Here is a 20,695-nt window from a genome sequence, read left to right on the forward strand (position 1 = left end):
TCATGTGATCAGTGACGAATGATCAGACTCCGGTCACTGCCATCTCACTTGACGCTGAAAAGGCGCTTGATATGATAGAATGGGACTATCTTTTTAAGATTTTGGAAATGTACGGGTTTGGGAGTACGTTTATTGGATGGATTAGGTTACTTTATAGACACCCGGTAGCGGCGGTACAAACAAATTGATTAATTTCAGATTATTTTACTCTGGATAGGGTATATTGATAAAAGTTGATTACGTGTTTCCATGTGCTGTTTGAGTTTGGAATCAATAAAAATTGTTAATGACAACAAAAAAAAAAATAATCTTAAAATTAAATTAAATTAAATTAAACAGAATAATCTACACAGTTATAAACAGTGATCACATGAATAGAGGTCCTTTTAGAATAGATCCTAGTTGGGACTGAATGTTTCATTTGTGAAGCTGTGAACAGATGTGTCCACAGCTCTGCCAGATGCTACAGTTATGTGAATGCAGCTTGATTGAGATGATGATTACTCATATTCATCTTCCCAGCAAGGAAAAGAGGACAGTTGTGCGACCAGTCTTTCCTTGAAGATTCTTTCCTTCAATATTCTTGTTTAAAAACCCCAAGAATTCACTTGACGAGCACAATTTTCTTTCCTGTGTAATGTATTTACTACTAAAATGGGAAGTTTGGGTGGGACATTATCATTAACCCTTTAAGCTTGGATGAGAAATAGTCAAAATATTAATAACTACAGTACTGAGGGGGCCTGGGTAGCTCAGTGGTAAAATACGCTGGCTACCACCCCTGGAGTTCGCTAGTTCGCTAGTTCGCTAGTTCGAATCCCAGGGCGTGCTGAGTGACTCCAGCCAGGTCTCCTAAGCAACCAAATTGGCCCGGTTGCTAGGGAGGGTAGAGTCACATGCGGTAACCTCCTCGTGGTCGCTATAATGTGGTTTGTTCTCGGTGGGGCGCATGGTGAATTGAGCGTGGTTGCCGCGGTGGATGGCGTGAAGCCTCAACACGTGCTATGTCTCCGTGGCAACGCGCTCAACAAGCCACGTGATAAGATGCGCGGGTTGACTGTCTGGGATTCGTCCTCCGCCACCCGGACTGAGACGAATCACTATGCGACCACGAGGACTTAGAGCGCATTGGGAATTGGGCATTCCAAATTGGGAGAAAAAGGGGAAAAATCCAAAAAAAAAAAAAAAAGAAACTACAGTATTGACCAACACAAAATAGGTATTGTTTGAAAGCTTAGAAGCTCTTCTTTCCAATGCATACAGGAATTATTTCCAAAACTGAACAAGTACTTTGAAATTAGCAGACAATTCAGAATCAGAAAATCCATTTTGATCATTTACTGCAATCAGTAAAAACATCAAATTGAACAAATAGCCATGAATATATGTTGTTGGAAAGCTCCCAAAGAGTAGAATACAACCAGCCTATTTGTTTTACACACAGACAAAAATATAGCAAGTAATAGCCAAGTATATTGGCTAGTACAATTATGTTGATGTTGCTTATATGCTGCATTTTTGGAATATAAAATATCACATACCATTACTTAGAGAAGGTGATTATCTTTCAATCAAGCCCACACACAAGGTAATCGGATGCATAGATCATTAGATAATCCACACGAAGCACAATGTTACATATGGCCACCGGGAGATGGCGCCAAGTACATGACACAAACTCGATGCAGACTCGTTGAGTCAAAAGGCACTCAATCTGTTAAATCTCACTAATAAAATCATGTTTTCATGCTATGCAAACCTTTAGTCATTGTTGTGTTTGCATGTGTAATTAGTTCATATGTACAATTTTATGTTTTATTTGTTTGGAGAGGCTTTTGGACACATGGAGACGTTTTTAAACACTATGATAAATTATTTATATAATGCTATAACTTTTGATTGCTTTGTAGTATCAACAAAAACATTTTCTCAGATACAGTAGACATGATTGGGAACAAACCAAAAGCAGTTTTTCCAGAGATATATATAATGTCAATTAAGAAAAATACAGAAAAAAAAAGTGCATTTTTGGCTCAATTCTTTTTGTGTTTTTTCAGCAGTTTCTTAGGCTGAGAGTCAGAATGTATCATAATCTATATAATTAAAAAGTTGAAAAGTTTTCTTTACAATGATACAAAACACTTGACCCTCTTTGTTCTTTTTTTGTTGAGTTATAAGCCTTAAATTTTGGGTATGCCACTGAAACAGGAAATCTTTAAACACACCTTCAGAGCTTAAAGGGTTAAAGGGCTCATTTCTTTTCCATGAACCACAATTTTTTACTTTCTAGTCAGTTGTGTAGTGCTAGATGCGGCTTCATTACTATTGATTAGTTTTCCTGGAAAATAAATAGTCAATTTTAAATGCTTTTTTCTCTTCAACTAGACAAGAGTACATTTGCATAAACAGTACATGGTTAAAAGCTAATAGACATGGTCTAAATGTTTGATTTCATGGGTTCTTTAATGAACAAAGTGTAGACTGTCTTGTTGAATTTACTAGTTGATGGTAAATTACGAATTTAACATGTTTTCCATTTATTTCACAATAAAGTAGCTCTATCAGATTTTGGAGATTCCCCAGCAATTCATTTCATCACACAACACCACATCATAAGAAATACAAATATCTGTGGAACTCAGGGCTCATATGAAGGGGGTCACAAGTCTTGTGTTAATCTGCGTGATTATCCCTGCTGGGGTAAAAATGTTAGAACAGTGTTGTAAGAAGAAGACATTCAGCAAAGACCTTGATATGTGTGATAATGTATAGAGAAAATATTAGATTCAAATGTAGAGAGAGAGAGTTAAACTTGCTCTTGGCCAACTGTAATACACTCAAGCTGTGTTAACTGTGCATTCACTTCTTCCTGCCCAACTGGAGGCGTTCATAAAATATATGAGAATGACACATGCTTTTTAGTCAGAATTCAAGGTCAACTTCCTCTCACTCTCGCCATTTATTGCTTGCCACAGTATGCTGTCACTTTGTATTAAAACTCATAAGAGAGGTAGGTACTGAATTAAAAAACTGTGAGTTCAGTACCTACCTTGTTTCTCAAATTCCTGAAACAAATTTAGACTTGTGATGCTTGGTCCAGTGAAGATGATAGCATTACGTCCAGACAGGTTCTGACAGAGCTGCTTAGCCACCAAACTGTGAAGCTGAGGTTTATTCTTCAGGGTGTCCAAACCATCCAGACCAGGGCCCTCCTTTAGGTGGACACTGATCTAGAATGAAGAAAAGACAGAGAGTTTAAAGATTAAAGGAATAGTTCAACCAAAACTGAAAATTCTGTCATTATTTACTCACCCTCATGTAATTTCAAACCTGTATGCTGTTATTTCTTCAGTGAAACACCAAAGGATAACACATTTGAAGAAAAACAACTCAGCTCAGTAGGTCCTTATAATGCAAGTGGAATATTTAAGTACTTTTTAACTATAAATCATCACATCCAGTAAGCAGCAGTATGTGTTCTGCTGAAGAAAGGAAGTCATATACATTTGGAATGGCATGAGGGTGAGTAAATTATGAGATCATTGACATTTTTGGGTGAACTATCACTTTAAATGTCAAAGCTTCCGCATGTCAAAGCTTCTGCAGTGGGTACGATTTTGCAAAGAATAACAACATAAATTTCAGTCAGTTCCTCTCACAAAGTTATCATATTGCTCTAGAAGACTTTGAATACAGTTCACAAGACATGTGGACAACTTTTGTTGTGCTTTTATGGTATATTTTGTCAATTTTGGAGCTTGATAGACTCAGTCACCATTAACTGTCATCGTATGGGAAATACAACCATTAATACAACATAAACCAGCATAAACACTTGTTGGAAGGGATGAACCTTTGCTATGTGTCCACCCAGAATCATTACACTGATGCACACACCACAAACACACACAACAGTGATTCAGTGTCAGTAATAAAGTGATGGGGAAGGGAGCTCTTAATGCTATTTTCTGTACAAAACAAGTCCAGATGGAACTTGTGATAGAAATCAAGCATTTTTCAGCCTTAGTAAGGCACATTTTAATTACCACAGAAGCACACAAAGTCTTATCTTATCACCAAAATGCAGAATGAGACGTTTTTGTCTGCAAACACTTTTCATGTGGCGTTCAAAGCGGCGCTTGACGCTGACACGAATCATGAACGCAGCTTCACGATTGCTGCAACAAAGTGGATAGCCAATGTCTGCTGACTGATTAATATTGTGGAGGATGAGAATTTGAGAGATTTAATGCCCATTCCAATGAATATGCAACCTATGTGGGGACCGTTCTTTCAATTAATTACCTCGCCAAGCTCCTCCAAGGTTATCTCAGAATCAAGAGAATTTATTTGCTCAGTCGTCAGTTTAGGGAGTTCTAATGGTTCCACAAAATTTCTAATATCTTCATCAGTAGACAAAGATGTGGAACTATAAAGATCAAGATAGAATTCTTTAAAAGCATTATTAATATCAATGGCCAAGGTAAAAATTTCACCACCAGCAGATTTCACTGAGGGAATGGTAGAAAAAGACTATCTCTGCTTTATATATCTAGCCAAAAGCTTCCCTGCTTTGTCACCCGACTCAAACTCCCACTTAGACTTTGGGAAACGTTTAATGTTACTTGAATTGGTGCTATTTTAGTGCATTTCTATATTTATACTGTGGAAAGCTTTATTTGGAAAATGTTAATAAAGCATTATATTGTTTCAAATAGTTTTGTTTCTTTTCCTAAGAAGGAAATAGATGCATTTTGACAGGAAAAGAATGGTTTTTAGTGTCAAATTTCAGCACTTTCAAAATCTGTGATTAATCGCAATTAACTACAAAAAATTATGCAATTAATCATGATTAAAAAAAAAAATCGACTGACAGTGCTATTTTTAAGAGAACTCTTCTTAATGCTAAATAAACCTAAGGATCAAAACAGTTAATTCTATTTGTCTTTGGCTTTTTCAAATAACAAAGTGACATGCAATTCAAAACCTTTACAAGCATCTTGGAAAAGCCATGATAAAACATAAGACATGAAAAATCCAACTACTGCATTTCAGCAGCATAGAGTGTTGTCTTTGATCATCAATCAAGCCATAAAATCCTTAATACCATTTACCAAATTACCAAATGGGATGAAATACAGGACACTAAATTCTATTGTCTGACTTGCCCAGTGGTGTAGTAATATCTGAAGAGGTGGGCATACTGTGAGTTTATGAAAGACCCCCAATAAAAAAAAAAAATACAAAATAAAAAAAAAAAAACATGCACCAGATCTCTAAAATTCATTAACATTTATATATGTAAAAAGTGTAAGAAATGTTTTGTTTTGTTTTTTACATAAAAAAAAAACAAAACAAAAAAAAAAACTGGAGTCACACATAAACTTTTTTTTAGAAAAAGTTTCTTGCTGGCATGATGTACAGTACATTACTAAGAAACATGGTATGATAACTTGATATTAAATATGTATTTAAATTAATAGGTGTCATTAATGTTCCTTTTATTAGGCTACTATGAAAATTGTTAATAATGTATTATTTCATCTAATAAACTAATTCATAATACACAATAAACTGTTTAACATTGTAGCTAATATGAGTGTATTAATGTTCAAGTTAACACTTGTATTACCATATATAGCCCACATAAAAATTAATGGTTATTTGTTTTATTTGTGTACTATAATGTGCTTTTCTGTGTATAGTGAACTTGTTTTCCTACTTAGAAATATAAATTGAAATGATTAGATATCACGAGAAAGAACCGACAGCAGTAAAAGGCAACAACAACAAAAAAAGAGCATCATAAACTAGCAGAGGTGCAATAACATGCAGTATTTTCACAAAGTTTAACTGCATAAGTTTAATTTATATACATATATTTACGTTTAGCAGGGAAATAAATTTACAGCGCAAATTATGGTTACTCCAGAGATGCTTGTGCATCAGATGCTGGAAATGTCCCGTCCCTTACTGAAACAGAAAATATTACTGGTTGGCACATATCCAATCACGTCTGAAATGAACGTTCTGATTGGTGGATCAGCTTAGTCGGACTGTTTGTCTTGCCAGTGCTATCAGTTTATGCTCCCGCAGCTCTGTGCGCATTTAGAGAGAATCTCTGTACACTTAAAAAAAACAAAAAACACACACAATTCACTCAACGGTGCTGCGGCATCACGTTAGTAGATTGGAAAAGGCAGCCATATGTGTCATCAATTATTTCAGGTGGGTATACGCAAAATCCTAAGAAAGATAGGTGGGCATATGTCTGCGTATACCCTAGACTACTCTACTGGACTTACCCACTCCCCAGGCACACAGCAGCAGTTATTTTCTTTAATAGACACAGACCAAGAGAAGAGTGCAATTATGTTAAGTGGTCTGGGCTTTCTTTTCTTTGTGGTCTCCATAAATGATATTTTATCGATTCCATAAAATATGTATCCAGTAATGTGGCTCTCTTCAGTCCTTCTTCTTCTTCTTTCGGCTGCTCCCATTAGGGGTCATCACAGCGGACCATCCGTGATCTGCATATTTGACTTGGCACTGGTTTTATGCCAGATGCCCTTCCTGCTCTCTTCAATCTTTAATTTATTTAAACAAATGAATTTCAAAATAAGGCAACCGTTAAAGCATCTGAGAACACTGGCTGAGAATGGCTGACAACTAGGGTTGCTTTCTTTGTGTTGGATGCGTAATTAAATTTTTAAGATAAATTGAAAACAAGCCCAGGGTCACCAACCATCAATGATCTAACAGCACCAAACTCCAGTTTCAGCATTACACTTTTGGTGACATTCTCAATAGTAAACATGTGACAGCTGTAGGGGCAGTGGATAAGTGTTTTATGAGATATTAGCAAACATCCTCCTGTGCTGGCCCTGAAGGAATGTGTGTGCATTCACCTGACAGATGAAACCAGTAGAACTGCACTGTCGCACCCACAGGCTAAACTTCCTCTTCTTCCTCTTACGCAGCTCTCTCTCTGTACATGTGGTAATGAAAACAGGGTCCTCATCAATCAAGGGTTCATGAAGGACCTAAGGGAAAGCAACATGCCTTATTGAAAATACCAACATGATAGCACCTGCAAATGCATCATTGCACATTTGTAAATTTGTTAAAAAAAAGCTCTGATGTTGCCTTCAGGAGATGCATACTGGAATCTTGGTGAAGTATCTGGAGAAATAAAAGGTGTTAGGTCAAGTCTGGTATAACCAGTTTTGTTTCTAAAAAGATAAATATACATTTATTTATTTTTAGCGGTTCTTTCTAAGGCAAGCATTTACAGCTAGTGTTCATATTTATGGTCACCCTAAATATTCAAATTCACTGCATGATCCTGCGACGTACAGAAATGAATGACACCTCAAATCATGTGGCTTGTTGATGAGATGTGCGCAATTTTTTCCCAAGCGATCAGATTTAGGAATTTCACATGTCGGGCAATAAAACAGGCAAAAACTCCCATAGACTTACATTGATGGAGGGACCCACGTCTTGGAACCATACTATCATCGAGATTTGGGGTTGGGCTCTTTTGACTTGGGCTAACCTAAAAACCACCCAGAATACCCTAGCAACAACCTAGCATGCCCAAGCAACTGCATAACAATTTGGTAACAACTACTCAGAAAACCTTATCAACTACATAGGAAAAGCCTAGCAAAACCCTGTTTTTCCCCCCCCTACAGTGGTAGTGAACTCCCTCTCTCATAGCTAGACAGTTAAACAGGGCATGTCTGGCTCTGAGTGGCTGTTCTGAATGCCTGATTGTTTGCCAGTGGGGGATAAAGAATCAAATCCACACTGTGGCAGTCGAAGTGGACTGGTTGGCACAGAACACATTTTCAAGGTTCACCATGGCACTAGGAATGCTGAGAGACACAGATGGTGTTTAGATTACTCATGGTAGGCGAGTCTCTTGAAGGGCTGTCTCTGAGACGGGTCACACAAGGGCTTAACACATGAGTGAGATAATGTAAAACTCTGATGTGGGGGGCTGAAGGACTGAAGTCATTTCATTAGAATTTATTGATGAAAATGGCAAGTTAAAAAGCAAGTGTAAAGACAACCCTGGAATAAATGGAAATTATGAAGTGGATAATTTACTATTTTAAGCATGTCAGATTATCCATTTTATTTCAGAAACTAAAAATGTCCCAAAAGAGCAGTTCAGTAGAAACAGTAATTAAGAAGGTTTTAAAAGGGTGGGAGTTCATAGGACTTTAATTAGCACCAAACCTGAAAAGTGAATTAGAATTCTTTACAAAGGCCAAATATCAACATCAATGATGTTTGAATCTAATTTATATCATTTTCTCAGACAACTGTAAGCAAAGAAAAAAAAAAAAAACCTTTGTGAAGTTTTGTGGAGGGTACCCAGGTTTACTTGTCAGAACAGTCCAAAAAAGATGCAAATATTTTGAATGTGCTTTGTGAGAAACTGTGTCTCTTCATTAAATGCACTGAAATAACAGACTACATTTCTAAAATATTTGCATATTTAGTGTATACTATAAAATATATAGTGTATTTTTATTAGCCTCTAAGTCCTGCTGGCCATGAACGACAGGGAGATATATCATACTGCAAGTTTAACGAAATCTCTGGGAGCGATTTAAAAGATGAATGTGCCAAGATACATTACACCCTGTGAATTATTCATACTGATTGATAAACAGTGTAATAAGTCAGGAGACAAAATTTTTATATAAAGACCCCCACTGAATGTAATACATGTGGTCTACTCTCACTGAATAATGGACTAATCAAATTCTAGCCCCTACTCCAATATTACATTTTACAACTTGACTTTATTTTATTTTAAACTAATTTTCCACAAAAAAAAAAAAAAAAAAAAAAAAAAAGAAGAAAAGAAAGAATGAAAGAAACTGAGAAGACAGAAAAAAACATGTTGGCATGGCTGTACTCACTTGTTAAGTGCTCTTTTCATTTAAATAGTAAAGTCCCTGATGTTAGCCTGATATATTTTACACAACACATCAAGATGAGTGCATGATTATTGTCATTTTGAGAACTGGGGGTATTAAAGAAACAGAATGATGAAGTTTACTTTATCTGAGCCAACAACTGCTCCACACTTTTAGAACAAACTCTATCTAAATGTGCTAAAGTGTGTGGTCTTCTCACTACTAACTTGTTAGAAACTAGGATTAGTAGACCTATTTCATTTCTGTGCCAGCAGAAAGGAGGTTTGGGGTTTAAATGCTGTATTTGGGAGAGCTTGCAGTCTCGTCACATGCCCTCAGGCTGTGTAATTTATGGGTCAGTTAAGAAGTCCAAGGGTTTTTTTACATGTACAATTTTTCAGCACAGGATTGTGTAAAAGAAATTACATTGCATTCATGCTGGATAAATTTTTTTTAAGGAAATAGCATCCTCAAACATCATATAAGTCTTAAAATATACCAAACTGTGCCCGTGGGGTTGTCTAATAACTTTTTTATTAAATTTTTTTTTTGTCTTAGCATTTTCCTCTATAACTGATAGACATCTATAGACATGAAGGTTTTATATTCACAGCCAAAACAAATAAAACACAACAGTTGTACATAATAACTAATTACACAAGCAAACACAACACTGACTAAAGGTTTGCATAGCATGCAAACATAATTTTAGTAATGACATTTCACGGAATGAATTGCAATAATATTTACAGTGCAATTTTATTTTTTTTTATAAATTATCATAATGGAACACTTCTGATTTGTCTGCACATTTCAAGGCACTTGTTCAATTTTGGTCATAATGCCTGCATGCATTGGAAAGTACAGCATCTAAACTTTAAAATGATACCTATTTTGTGTTGGTCAAGACTGTAGTTATTAATATTTTGACAATTGTTTTTTTTGTTGGCCCATCCGAGCATAAAGGGTTAAAAAGGAAATCTACTACTACAACACAACACTCCCACTATAGCACACCCTCTAACCTGACACTGGTATATCAAGAGATATTCATCCACAATGAGTGCATGACAGTTTTGCTTGTGTACATGTGGAGTTTGTAATTGATCAGGTAATTAATGGTCTGTTGTGTCTTTAGCTCTATACCTGTGTCTGTGAGGGCCGGAAAGTAGAGCCAAAGCTCTGCTGCAGTGAGTCCAGGAAAGGTTGGATCTTATATAGGCCCTGACTGCCACCTTGACTCGAACGGAAGGCTACGATGTGGAAGTACTTGAGGATCTTCTCAAAGCGTGCCTGGCTCATTTTGAGTGCGATGCTGCGGTTACTGAAGAATCCACTGCTCCAGATGCTCAGTACTGACTCACAGCGGTTCACGCCAGTAGAGGTAACGAAGCCCAGAAAGGCCTTCATCTCAGCTAATGTCACATTGGTCCATCCTTCATCACTTCCAAAGCGCTCCTGGTACTTCTTAGCATACATGTTGGTTTGGGTCACCATGTTTTGGATGGCATTATCAGGGACAAAGAGCTGGAAGAAGTCCATGGCCGTGGCAGTGACCAGCATTTTCTGTGTCGGACCTGTGGTAAGAGCAAAATATTTCAGATTGACATCGTTAGTAGTGGTTTTACAGATAAGCATATAGTTGGAGACCATAACTGTACCTTCTAAAACAAAATCAAAAATGCTCTTTTTAAGAAACCTCATTAGTGTCCTTCTGTATACAAAATCTATGAAGCTTTTTTACAACAAAACAATACTTTTCAATTCTTTCTCTTATCTACCCAAGGGGGTTTTGCAAGCTGTTTTTCTGTACTGTGTGCATCATTGCCATGCACACAATAGCAGAAAATAATACAAGACCTCTTGCATCATTTTATGATTCAACAGAGGTTGAAATAAATCCCAAAATAACAACTGCTGAACAATGGAAATACGTAATAGGATTATAAATGTTTAAAACAACAAACTTAAAGGGGATAGTTCCTCAAAAAATTAAAATTCACTCATCATTTACTCATCCCAGATGTGCATGACATTCTTTCTTTTGCTGTACACAATATATATATATATAGAAGAATATTTCAGCTCTGTATAGTCCATATAATGCAAGTGAATGGTGACCAGACCTTTCAAGGCAGCATAAAAGTAATCCATATGACTCTGTGGTTTAATATACAGTATGTCTTCTAAAGCGATGCAATCAATGTGGGTGAGAAAGAGATTAATATTTCTATAATGTTTTACTATAAATCTCCACTTTCACTTTCAGAAATGACTTTTTTCACCCACACCTATTATATCCCTTCTGAAGATATAATATATTATATAATATATTTAGAGATATTCTTCTAAAAATCTTTGTTTGTGTTCTGCAGAAGAAAGAAAGTCATACACATCTGGGATGGCATGAGGGTGAGTAAATGATGAGAGAATTTTCATTTTTGGGTAAACTATCCCTTTAAGACACAGACAACTAAAGACAGATTTAAAGTCATTAAAGCTGAAGTGTAAACATTTTTCAGCATTGATATACTTTTTCATATACCAACTTCATATGCAGAGACAACTATAAGTAAGCCACTTATAGGATGATTCCCCCCTGTTGAGCTATCAAAATATTGCTCTGTTTTTTCTAGCATTCCAAGCAGCCCAACATAGCAACACTGACTCAACCAATGGTGTGATATTGGTGCAGCACTGTCTGATTTTCGACCAATGAAAGATGTGGGGGAATGTTCGGGGAAACCTGTTTGAAAACAAACATTTCACTTATAAGTCAACTAATTTACAAGAGCTCAGATTTTTTTTCACAACAACATTGTAGGAACGTTTAGTATTTCTTCTGCATAATGACGCTACAAATCAGTACAACTCATAACTGGAATGCAAATTCAATATCTAGAGGCTGAATGAAAGAAGTGTTTTTAGTTGTATCTTGGCACACTGTACCATCTTGAATCAGCACCTTTGTTGGAATATTGTGTAACAGCTATACACAAGGTAAAAATGTAATAAAATATTTCATATACACTGGCAGCCAAAAGTTTGGAATAATGTACAGGTTTTGCTGTTTCGGAAGGAAATTGGTACTTTTATTCACCAAAGTGGCATTCAGCTGATCACAAAGTATAGTCAGGACATTACTGATGTAAAAAACAGCACCATCACTATTTGAAAAAAGTAATTTTTGATCATATCTAGACAGGCCCCATTTCCAGCAGCCATCACTCCAACACCTTATCCTTGAGTAATCATGCTAAATTGCTAATTTGGTACTACAAAATCACTTGCCATTATATCAAACACAGTTGAAAGCTATTTGGTTCATTGAATGAAGCTTAAAATTGTATTTGTGTTTGTTTTTGAGTTGCCACAGTATGCAATAGACTGGCATGTCTTAAGGTCAATATTAGGTCAAAAATGGCAAAAAGGAAACAGCTTTCTCTGGAAACTCATCAGTCAATCATTGTTTTGAGGAATGAAGGCTATACAATACTTGAAATTGCCAAAAAACTGAAGATTTCATACAAAGGTGTACACTACAGTCGTCAAAGACAAAGAACAACTGGCTCTAACAAACACAGAAAGAGATGTGGAAGGCCCAGATGTATCAGGGGTGCAGGCCTTATGGGAAGAATTGCAAAGAAAAAGCCACTTTTGAAGCAGAAAAACAAAAATAAAATGTTAGAGTGGGCAAAGAAACACAGACATTGGACAACAGATAATTGGAAAAGAATGTTATGGATCTTAACCCCATTGAGCTTTTGTGGGATCAGCTAGACTGGAGGTTACCCCATGTGACTCTACCCTCCATAGCAACCAGGCCAATTTGCTTAGGAGACCTGGCTGGAGTCACTCAGCACACCCTGGGATTCTTACTAGCAAACTCCAGGGGTGGTAGCCAGTGTCTTTTACCACTGAGCTATCCAGGCCCCTCATTATTTAATAATTAATAATTATATTAACTAACTCTAACCCTTTAATAAATAATTATTAGATGTAATAGTTTTAATTAACTACACTACTGTAATAGCTGAACTTGTCAGTAACCTTATCACCATCGGCCTAACAGAGGACATTTATTGGCAACTAATATGTGTAGGGTACATCAACACTGTGCTGTGGAAAGCTGAGCTTATCAGCTAATGACAAAAAGTTGCAGAAAGGATCTAAAACCAGCTTCATTTGTTCACTTTTTATCTTTTACTCCACTTCTACTAATGGCCATTTTGTCTTAAAAGGCACAGTACAACTCAGTCAGAGATGGAGCAAATAGCAGAGGAAAAATGGAAGTCAAACGATAAAAGGTGTCTATGGATCCAAGTTGAGTATTGTATTAACATACAATGAAAATAAGTACAGATTACTTTTGACAAGCAGTTCAGCTGTGTAAATATTTGTCAATATGAATGTTTTGTATTGATCCTAAATGATCCTACACTTATAGGCCTTATTTGTAAACTGCATTGCATGTTGGGATATCTAAAATGTTGCAAACACCCACAAAATCAAAAGGAAAAAAAATAAGAGTGAGATTCTCTTATCTCTGTGTTTACTTGTGTTGTGGTATAGGTTGGAGGAATACCCAAAGTACAACAGTGAACAACATCTGATTACAACTTGCCACACATTTTCCCAGTGTCAAAGTGGCCCTATGACCCCAAAGCTAGAGAAAGTGTAATTGATTTGAATGCAGTATTGTAAACAACTAACCTGGGAAATAGAAAAAACACACCCTATATAAATTTCACATTTTCAAAAATTAGATGACCACATAAACATTCCCTAATGTCTACATTCCTAATAGCAAAAATAAATATTTTTCACACTTAAACATGTTTTTGGTGTTATTTTGCTAAATAAATGTCTGTTGTGGTTGCCCAGCCCCCATTCAACCATGTATGGCACACAGCCTAAGCTAACCACAACAGCTGGTGTTCCACCAGTAGCTCAGTAAAGCAAACACAAACATGTCCCAAAGATGAAGTCCACTGTGGGGTTTACACTGCATTATGTTTGATAATCATTGTTACTGCAAAGTAATTAACAATAAACAAAGTAGTACAATTAGGTAAATTAAAATCTCAAGAAAAGACTGATGTTACAAACATTTATCCCCAGTGTAATTTCTTAAACACAAAACTACCCTAGTCAAACAGATTTATACTAGATCTTAATCTAATTTAACTCTCTACACAGTCTATTTTACTGCAAGAAAGTATCAAATATATTTTAAGCATTATCTTGCTTGTCAATTTAGTAGATGGTACAAGACATGAACTTGATAGAGCAAACAGCCCTGCGATTGTATCTGGCTTAAAATCTGTTATGACATTGGATCAAACTGTTATGTAATGCAGTGCGCTGTCCCTTAATCCAGATCATGGCCATGCCATTCACTTCTAATTTGCATAAATCAAATATATCAATGCTTTGCAATACTATACTGTACACTGAATGTGAAGAGTACCCTATGCTTAAAGTCAAAATATTGCCTTTCCTTTATATTACTCAATGTAACATTCTGCAGTGGTATTTCAAAATCACTATAAAGCTGTGTTTGAAGGTGTCTACACCCAGAGGTTCTACTGAACATCAAAATGTATTTATTTATCTGTCCTTATAGTCAGTCTTCCTAGAGAATAGCTGTTTGTGTGCTACATATTTTGCAAGACAGTTATTGAGAAGGAGACACCAGCAGCTCTTTCTCTAAACATCCTTTATACAAATAAACAAGTTGGAATAAATGTATCTCATCTCTTTTAAATCTCACAGCAGGTGCTCAGTTGTACCATGGCCCTCATCTCAAAAGTGATCATTAACGTTATGCATCTTAGTTTAATAGTTATGTCATAATACTGTTGGGTTTGACAAAGGGCTGTTTTAAGCAAGATGAAGGAAACCTTTCAGCTTTTTCCATTTATACACAAAACCTTCGTGCCCCCTCAAATTTTTTGAGCCAAAATATTTTTTTTTATCAATAATAATAAATTGTACAATTGCTGTAGTTTACAAAAAGCATTGTACTGAATGTTTACATTATATACACCTGTATATACACAAATGTGTGTGTGTGTGTGTGTGTATATATATGTATTTTATATATATATATATATCATATAATAAAGTACAACCAAACAAATAAACTGTTGGATTTACTTAAAAAAGCAGTCAAGTGGTTCCATGCAACAGTGTTGAGTAGTTTCAACAAGCCACGTTTCAGTTGTATGAACTAAAGAAATTAAAGTCAATTGGACAAAATCTTTTTGAGTAAATGCAAACCATTTGGATTTGTTAGTGTTACGTATTATAATACATATTATTTTTGTTTTACTTGATAATTAGTGTTGAATTTACATAAGTTCAATTTTTTTTAGTTAAAGCTGATGTAACTTTTTCAGTGTTAAAATACTTTCCTCTATCCCAGCTTAATATGCAGAAATAACTACAAGTAAGCTATTCATAGGTTAATTTTCTTGAAAACTGTAAACACTGTGTCTCTGTGGCACTATAAAAATTCCTGATTCTGTTTTAAGCAACCAGCTTAGACTATCTGACTGTTTGAACTAATGCAGGCGGGGCGTATTCAGAAAGCTGTTTTGAAAGCATTGTTTATTTTTGCAATTCTGTTTGGTGGCGCTAGTTAGCAAAAATTACATACTTCAGCTTTAACAATTGGCTAGCAACAGTTCGCATTGACATGGTAAATGTATGGTATGAATCTCAACAAAGCATATTCTTACCACTTTTCTTGCTGTGAGTGGCACAAATATAACTCATTGGACAAAGCAATATACAAGTGTTAAGTATTTGATCTCCTCAACCTAGCTCCGCTGTTCACCACAGTGGTAACCTAAATAATTTATCATTAAAGAAAATCTTCTAACTCTCATAACAAACATTAAATACTAACTATCCTCCCTTGTATTCATCTTACACAAAAACACAAAATAACACTTAATTTCAACATTTACTCTCTCTATCCAGTTTCGTGCAAAGTCACTGTGGTTTCAGTTTAAGTTCTCTTGGTTACATGCATTTGTTAAGTAATCTGAACAAGGGAGGATTCAGTAAAACTGACAATAGTAAAAGTTAATTTGCTGTCTTGACACTGACTATTTGTAAAGATTTGTCTGGTAGGCTTTGTGTTTTAACACAAGGACCAAAATATGTCAGCAAGGGCAAGTCTGCTATGTTGATCTTAATAATATTGACTTAGACCTTATCTAATACATGTTACACATGGCCGCATTGATGTGCCAGACAAGGGTTTTACAATTACCTTATACAGTACAAATAGTCTTGAAAGTAAACTTGTTCTAATAAACATTGTTTTCAGTATCCACAAAAAGTGTAATGCACAGCTTATGCTATTATCTATTACCTATAATGCAGAATGAACTCGGTGGATGGACTTTGTGTACTACATTTCATGCATCGCTTTCAGTTCATGCCCAAACAAAGCCATTAACCAGATGGCCCATTTCCCCTGTGGTGACAGACATAACTTTCCGATCAACCTCAATGGAAAGGCTGGGCCACAGTGCAGCAACTGCTCATCTTGGGAAAATGTCCCAACACAAAACGGGAATATGACATGAAATATAATATTTTCTACTTTAGATTAGCATCCTAGATGTCTGTTAGCCAGGCATGCTTATACATAATTAATTTCCAAATGTGTTCTTGTTCATTTTATTTTGTTAGATCTGTATACAGCATTTAAACATTCATATACATGCATAATTTAAACAAGTTGAATGCGTCAAAACCCTTGGGTCACTTTGACTTGAGTGAAATAATATTAGCGTCACGGTGTACTGATCCAAAAAAGGCCGGTGACTGCAAGTGATGCCCAGGAGCTACTACAGGCCTGTTTATGACAATATTTAGACTCCTACTGGCAATTAGATCACAGCTTATTGTAGGAAAAGAACTGACAAAACTCTAACCACACTGTTAAGAAAAATCAGCAGACAAATTCAGATAGAAAGGATCCAGTGCACATAATGGGTGCACATCACAGCATTTGCAAGTCTGGCTGGCATTAGATAAGTACATTATTACACCTATGGTTCAGGGAGGTACTATATATATCCTGCTAAAAAGACCACCTTATGATTTCCCATGCTATTCTAGTGGGTTATATGTGTTAGTGCTGGTTTGGTGCTGGTCTAGCTGGTAGACTAGACATGCCATGCACAAACCAAACTTAAATGGTGTGGCTGGTCAACCATCATGTTTCTCTTGTGAAGCTTGTTAACCTAGTTAAGAAGCCTGATAGGGAAACAATTACTCCAGCACCCAAAACATAACATAAGATGGTGACCTGCTGGTCTTGTCAGCAGGGCAGACTTTCAATATCATTGCAGGCTAAAACTGAACAAGAGCCAGTATCTTGTGTTAATCAAAATCACCTCTGAAGAATTTAGCTATAGCTAACAATGAGAGAGTGACATTGCACATAGCTTCCACTAGCCTAACTCATTCTCTTTCTCTCTCCATTTCTTTCATTATGGGGTGTTCAAATTCAGGGTATTTCCCATTTATCTTTCTTTGACATTACCACAAAAACTCTTCTCAAAGAAGCTCCAGGTGAGAATAATTTCATGGTGGGAAAATGTTTGTTGTGGCCAGTATAACCCTTCACCGAATACTTTTTTAAGACAACATCATGAAATACTACAGATGATCAACCCTGGCATTACATTCGTTTGTGCATTTGAGCAGGTGTGATTGTTATAATGTCAAGTTAGGGTGTGTCATGGTAAGTCACTGGAAAACTGAAACTATGACTATTACTAACAGTATTTTGACATCCTGAAACAGTAAAATAGATAAGTACATCAACAGTTAAGCTAACCCTATATCTTTATTACACAGTATTTAATTACAATTTCTGATCTGATTTTGTTTTTGATTGTTTTGATGTTGTTTATTACTATTATTATTTAAGTTGGCACTCTTTTTCGTTATGCCATGGGTGATGATTTGCATTTCTAGGGATGCAAAGACACCACAAGCATCTGACTTGCAAGTACATTGATAAGTCATGATAAATACTGGTCAATCGAGTTCAACTGTATGTCTGAGTGCTTGTCCTTAATGTGTTCTGTAATATATGCATTCAGTAAGGCATAAAATGTCTTGACAGAGTCAGTCATAACCTTATATAAACACGTGTGAGACAGTTTAAAGGTATAGTTCACCCAAAAATGAAAATTATCATCATTTACTCACCCTCATGCCATCCCAGATGTGTATGACTTTCTTTCTTCTGCAGAACGCAAATTAAGATTTTTAGAAGAATATCTCGGCTCTGTAGGTCCATACAATGCAAATGAATGGTGGCCAGATCTTTGAAGCTCCAAAAAGCACATAAAGGCAGCATAAAAGTAATCCATATGACTCCAGTGGTTGAATGCATATCATCAGAAGTTATATGATAGGTATGGGTGAGAAACAGATGAATATTTAAGCCCTTTTTTATATAAGTCTACACTTTCACATTCTTCTTTTGTTTTTGGTGATTTGCATTATTTGTGCATATCACCACATACTGGGCAGGGAGGAGAATTTATAGTAAAAAGGACTTAAATATTGATCTGTTTCTCACTTGCACCTATCATATCGCTTCTGAAGATATGGATTTATCCACTGAGGTTTTATGGATTACTTTTAAACTGCCTTTATGTGCTTTTTGGAGCTTCAAATTTCTGGCCACCATTAACTTGCATTGAAAGGACCAACAGAACTGAGATATTTTTCTAAAATCTTTGTTTGTGTTCTGCAGAAGAAAGAACATCATACACACCTGGGATGGCATGAAGGTTAATAAATAATGAGAGAATTTTCATTTTTGGTGAACTTTCCCTTTAAACAAAAGGCATCATTCAGATCAGCACTTCAAATGAGATACATCCACCTACAATGACAGTCTATTGAATTCTACAGTAAGTCAAATAGGTGACTGAAGGATGTGGATATCAAGCAAGAGGTTTAGGCTATCAGTCAAATTGCTGGATATTTGTGACATTTTTATTACAATTTTAGTATTGTCAATGATCCTAATTGCCACATGCCTGAAATGTGTGCTTCATTGTAAATAATTTCATAAGAAAGCATCTGCTAAGAGTCTAAGTGTAAATCTCCCCTAAAAGCTGTAATAGAAAATACAGTATTCATTTGACTTTGGGGTCATCTAACCAATTCAATGTGTGAGTTTCTAAAAAATAAATAAATGTGGCTTAATTCATCCACCCATGCAAATTAAATTTCTGCTCTGAATAACACAGCTGGTATGAATCTCGCATAGTGATTAGACCCTCACTCAAAAAATATTTAAGCCTATTTTTAAGATTTATGCATTTCAATTTCATAACAAAATTCCCATCAAATTAAATTACATTTTATTCACTTAGTTAAAGATTACTCAATTTTATTTTTAATGGAATTTTGTTATGAAATTGAAATCCATAAATCTTAATTTCAATCCATAAAACTGATCCTGTTATTTAATTTCCCATGTCCCATATTTCTCTTTCTCTAGCAGGCAGGATTTCATTGAGCCAGTTAAGCAACTGTGATACCACCATCTCTGATCCATATATTAAAGAATTGTGTCATCTGCTTGAGCCATCTGATGAGAGAGATCAAAGTAATCCAATGTTGTCATCAAAGGGTCCCATCTGTGATCTTAATTACAAGTCGAGCATGCAGTATAATAACCCACAGTGTGTCACACAGTCTCTCAATGCTGATGAATCCATGGAGTTCAGCTCCATTTCATCTACTGATATAACGTTCATCACACTAAACTCACCATGTGTGTCCTGATACTGGGGCACGCTGATGTCCTGTAGTGCATCACTCCATCCTTCCTCCTGCGCTTGGCCATTGGAGACAGACCCAGGAGGACCACAGTTGTGACTACTCCTAGTTTCACCTGCCCTGGCATCGTCTGGATTTGTCTCCCGGTAGTTGTCCGAATTCGAGTCGCCCGATGTACTGTAAAAGGGGTTTTCACTGCTGTCGTCTCCAGACTCCCCAAACACATCATCAGAAATCTGCAAGCTCTCGTAGCGAGAACGCGCTTCCTCCAGGAGCGATAGTCCTTTCCGCGCACACTCCGCCATCGTTCGTCAGGTCCCAATGTACCGGGCGAGATTCGGCATGCAAATGAGTTTCTTAAAAGCGAAAAATAAGCATACAGTCTGTTCTCCTCAGTCCCCTTGATTGTTGATTCTGCGCGAGTGTACCACAGTCCTCTAGCAGCGATGAAGCAGTGATGGAGGTCTCAGTAGTACCGAGAAAACGTAAATTCCGTCGGGAGCTGTCCCTCCTCCGTGGTACTGAAATACCTCCAACCCTGCGATCTGAACCCCCTACAACTGACCGCTCCACAAATTATCTGAGCATCCGGGTTGGGCGTGCTCCCCTTTCCGTGGAGGACTGAATGAATCTCCGGCTTCCTTGGCAATCACCTGACTCGGTCTCCCTGCACTGTCCAATAGGATTAACCACTGAACGAATCATAAATGTTATGGATTATACATCTCAGAAACAAATGAAGGACAGCATTCAAATCCGTCGTATTAAGATTATCCATAGCATCGAATAAGAGCCAGTTAAACCTTTTTTCCCCGATTCAAAACAAAATAATGTATACATAAATAAAGAATCTTTGTGATGATAGTTTTAGCATTTTAATCCTGTAGTTTCGCGAAGAATTAATCACTTGACTATGAATATTATAGTCT

The 20,695-nt window shown here is 36.3% G+C and overlaps 1 protein-coding gene across 1 annotated transcript in view; it reads right to left on the reverse strand.

The window, feature by feature from the left end:
* LOC127411814 (piggyBac transposable element-derived protein 5-like) overlaps positions 1 to 20,518 on the reverse strand; it is a 33,088-nt gene extending 12,570 nt beyond the window's left edge. The window contains exons 1-4 of the mRNA XM_051647613.1: positions 19,759 to 20,518; positions 10,083 to 10,513; positions 6,909 to 7,043; positions 3,050 to 3,230 (exon numbers count right to left, since the gene is read on the reverse strand). Coding sequence (XP_051503573.1) covers positions 3,050 to 3,230; positions 6,909 to 7,043; positions 10,083 to 10,513; positions 19,759 to 20,071 — 1,060 coding nt within the window. The 5' untranslated portion in view covers positions 20,072 to 20,518. The remainder of the gene's footprint in view (positions 1 to 3,049; positions 3,231 to 6,908; positions 7,044 to 10,082; positions 10,514 to 19,758) is intronic.
* Between the last annotated feature and the right edge of the window lie 177 nt (positions 20,519 to 20,695).

This window comes from Myxocyprinus asiaticus, chromosome 21 (assembly GCF_019703515.2).
Source record: "Myxocyprinus asiaticus isolate MX2 ecotype Aquarium Trade chromosome 21, UBuf_Myxa_2, whole genome shotgun sequence".
NCBI classification, from domain to species: domain Eukaryota; kingdom Metazoa; phylum Chordata; class Actinopteri; order Cypriniformes; family Catostomidae; genus Myxocyprinus; species Myxocyprinus asiaticus.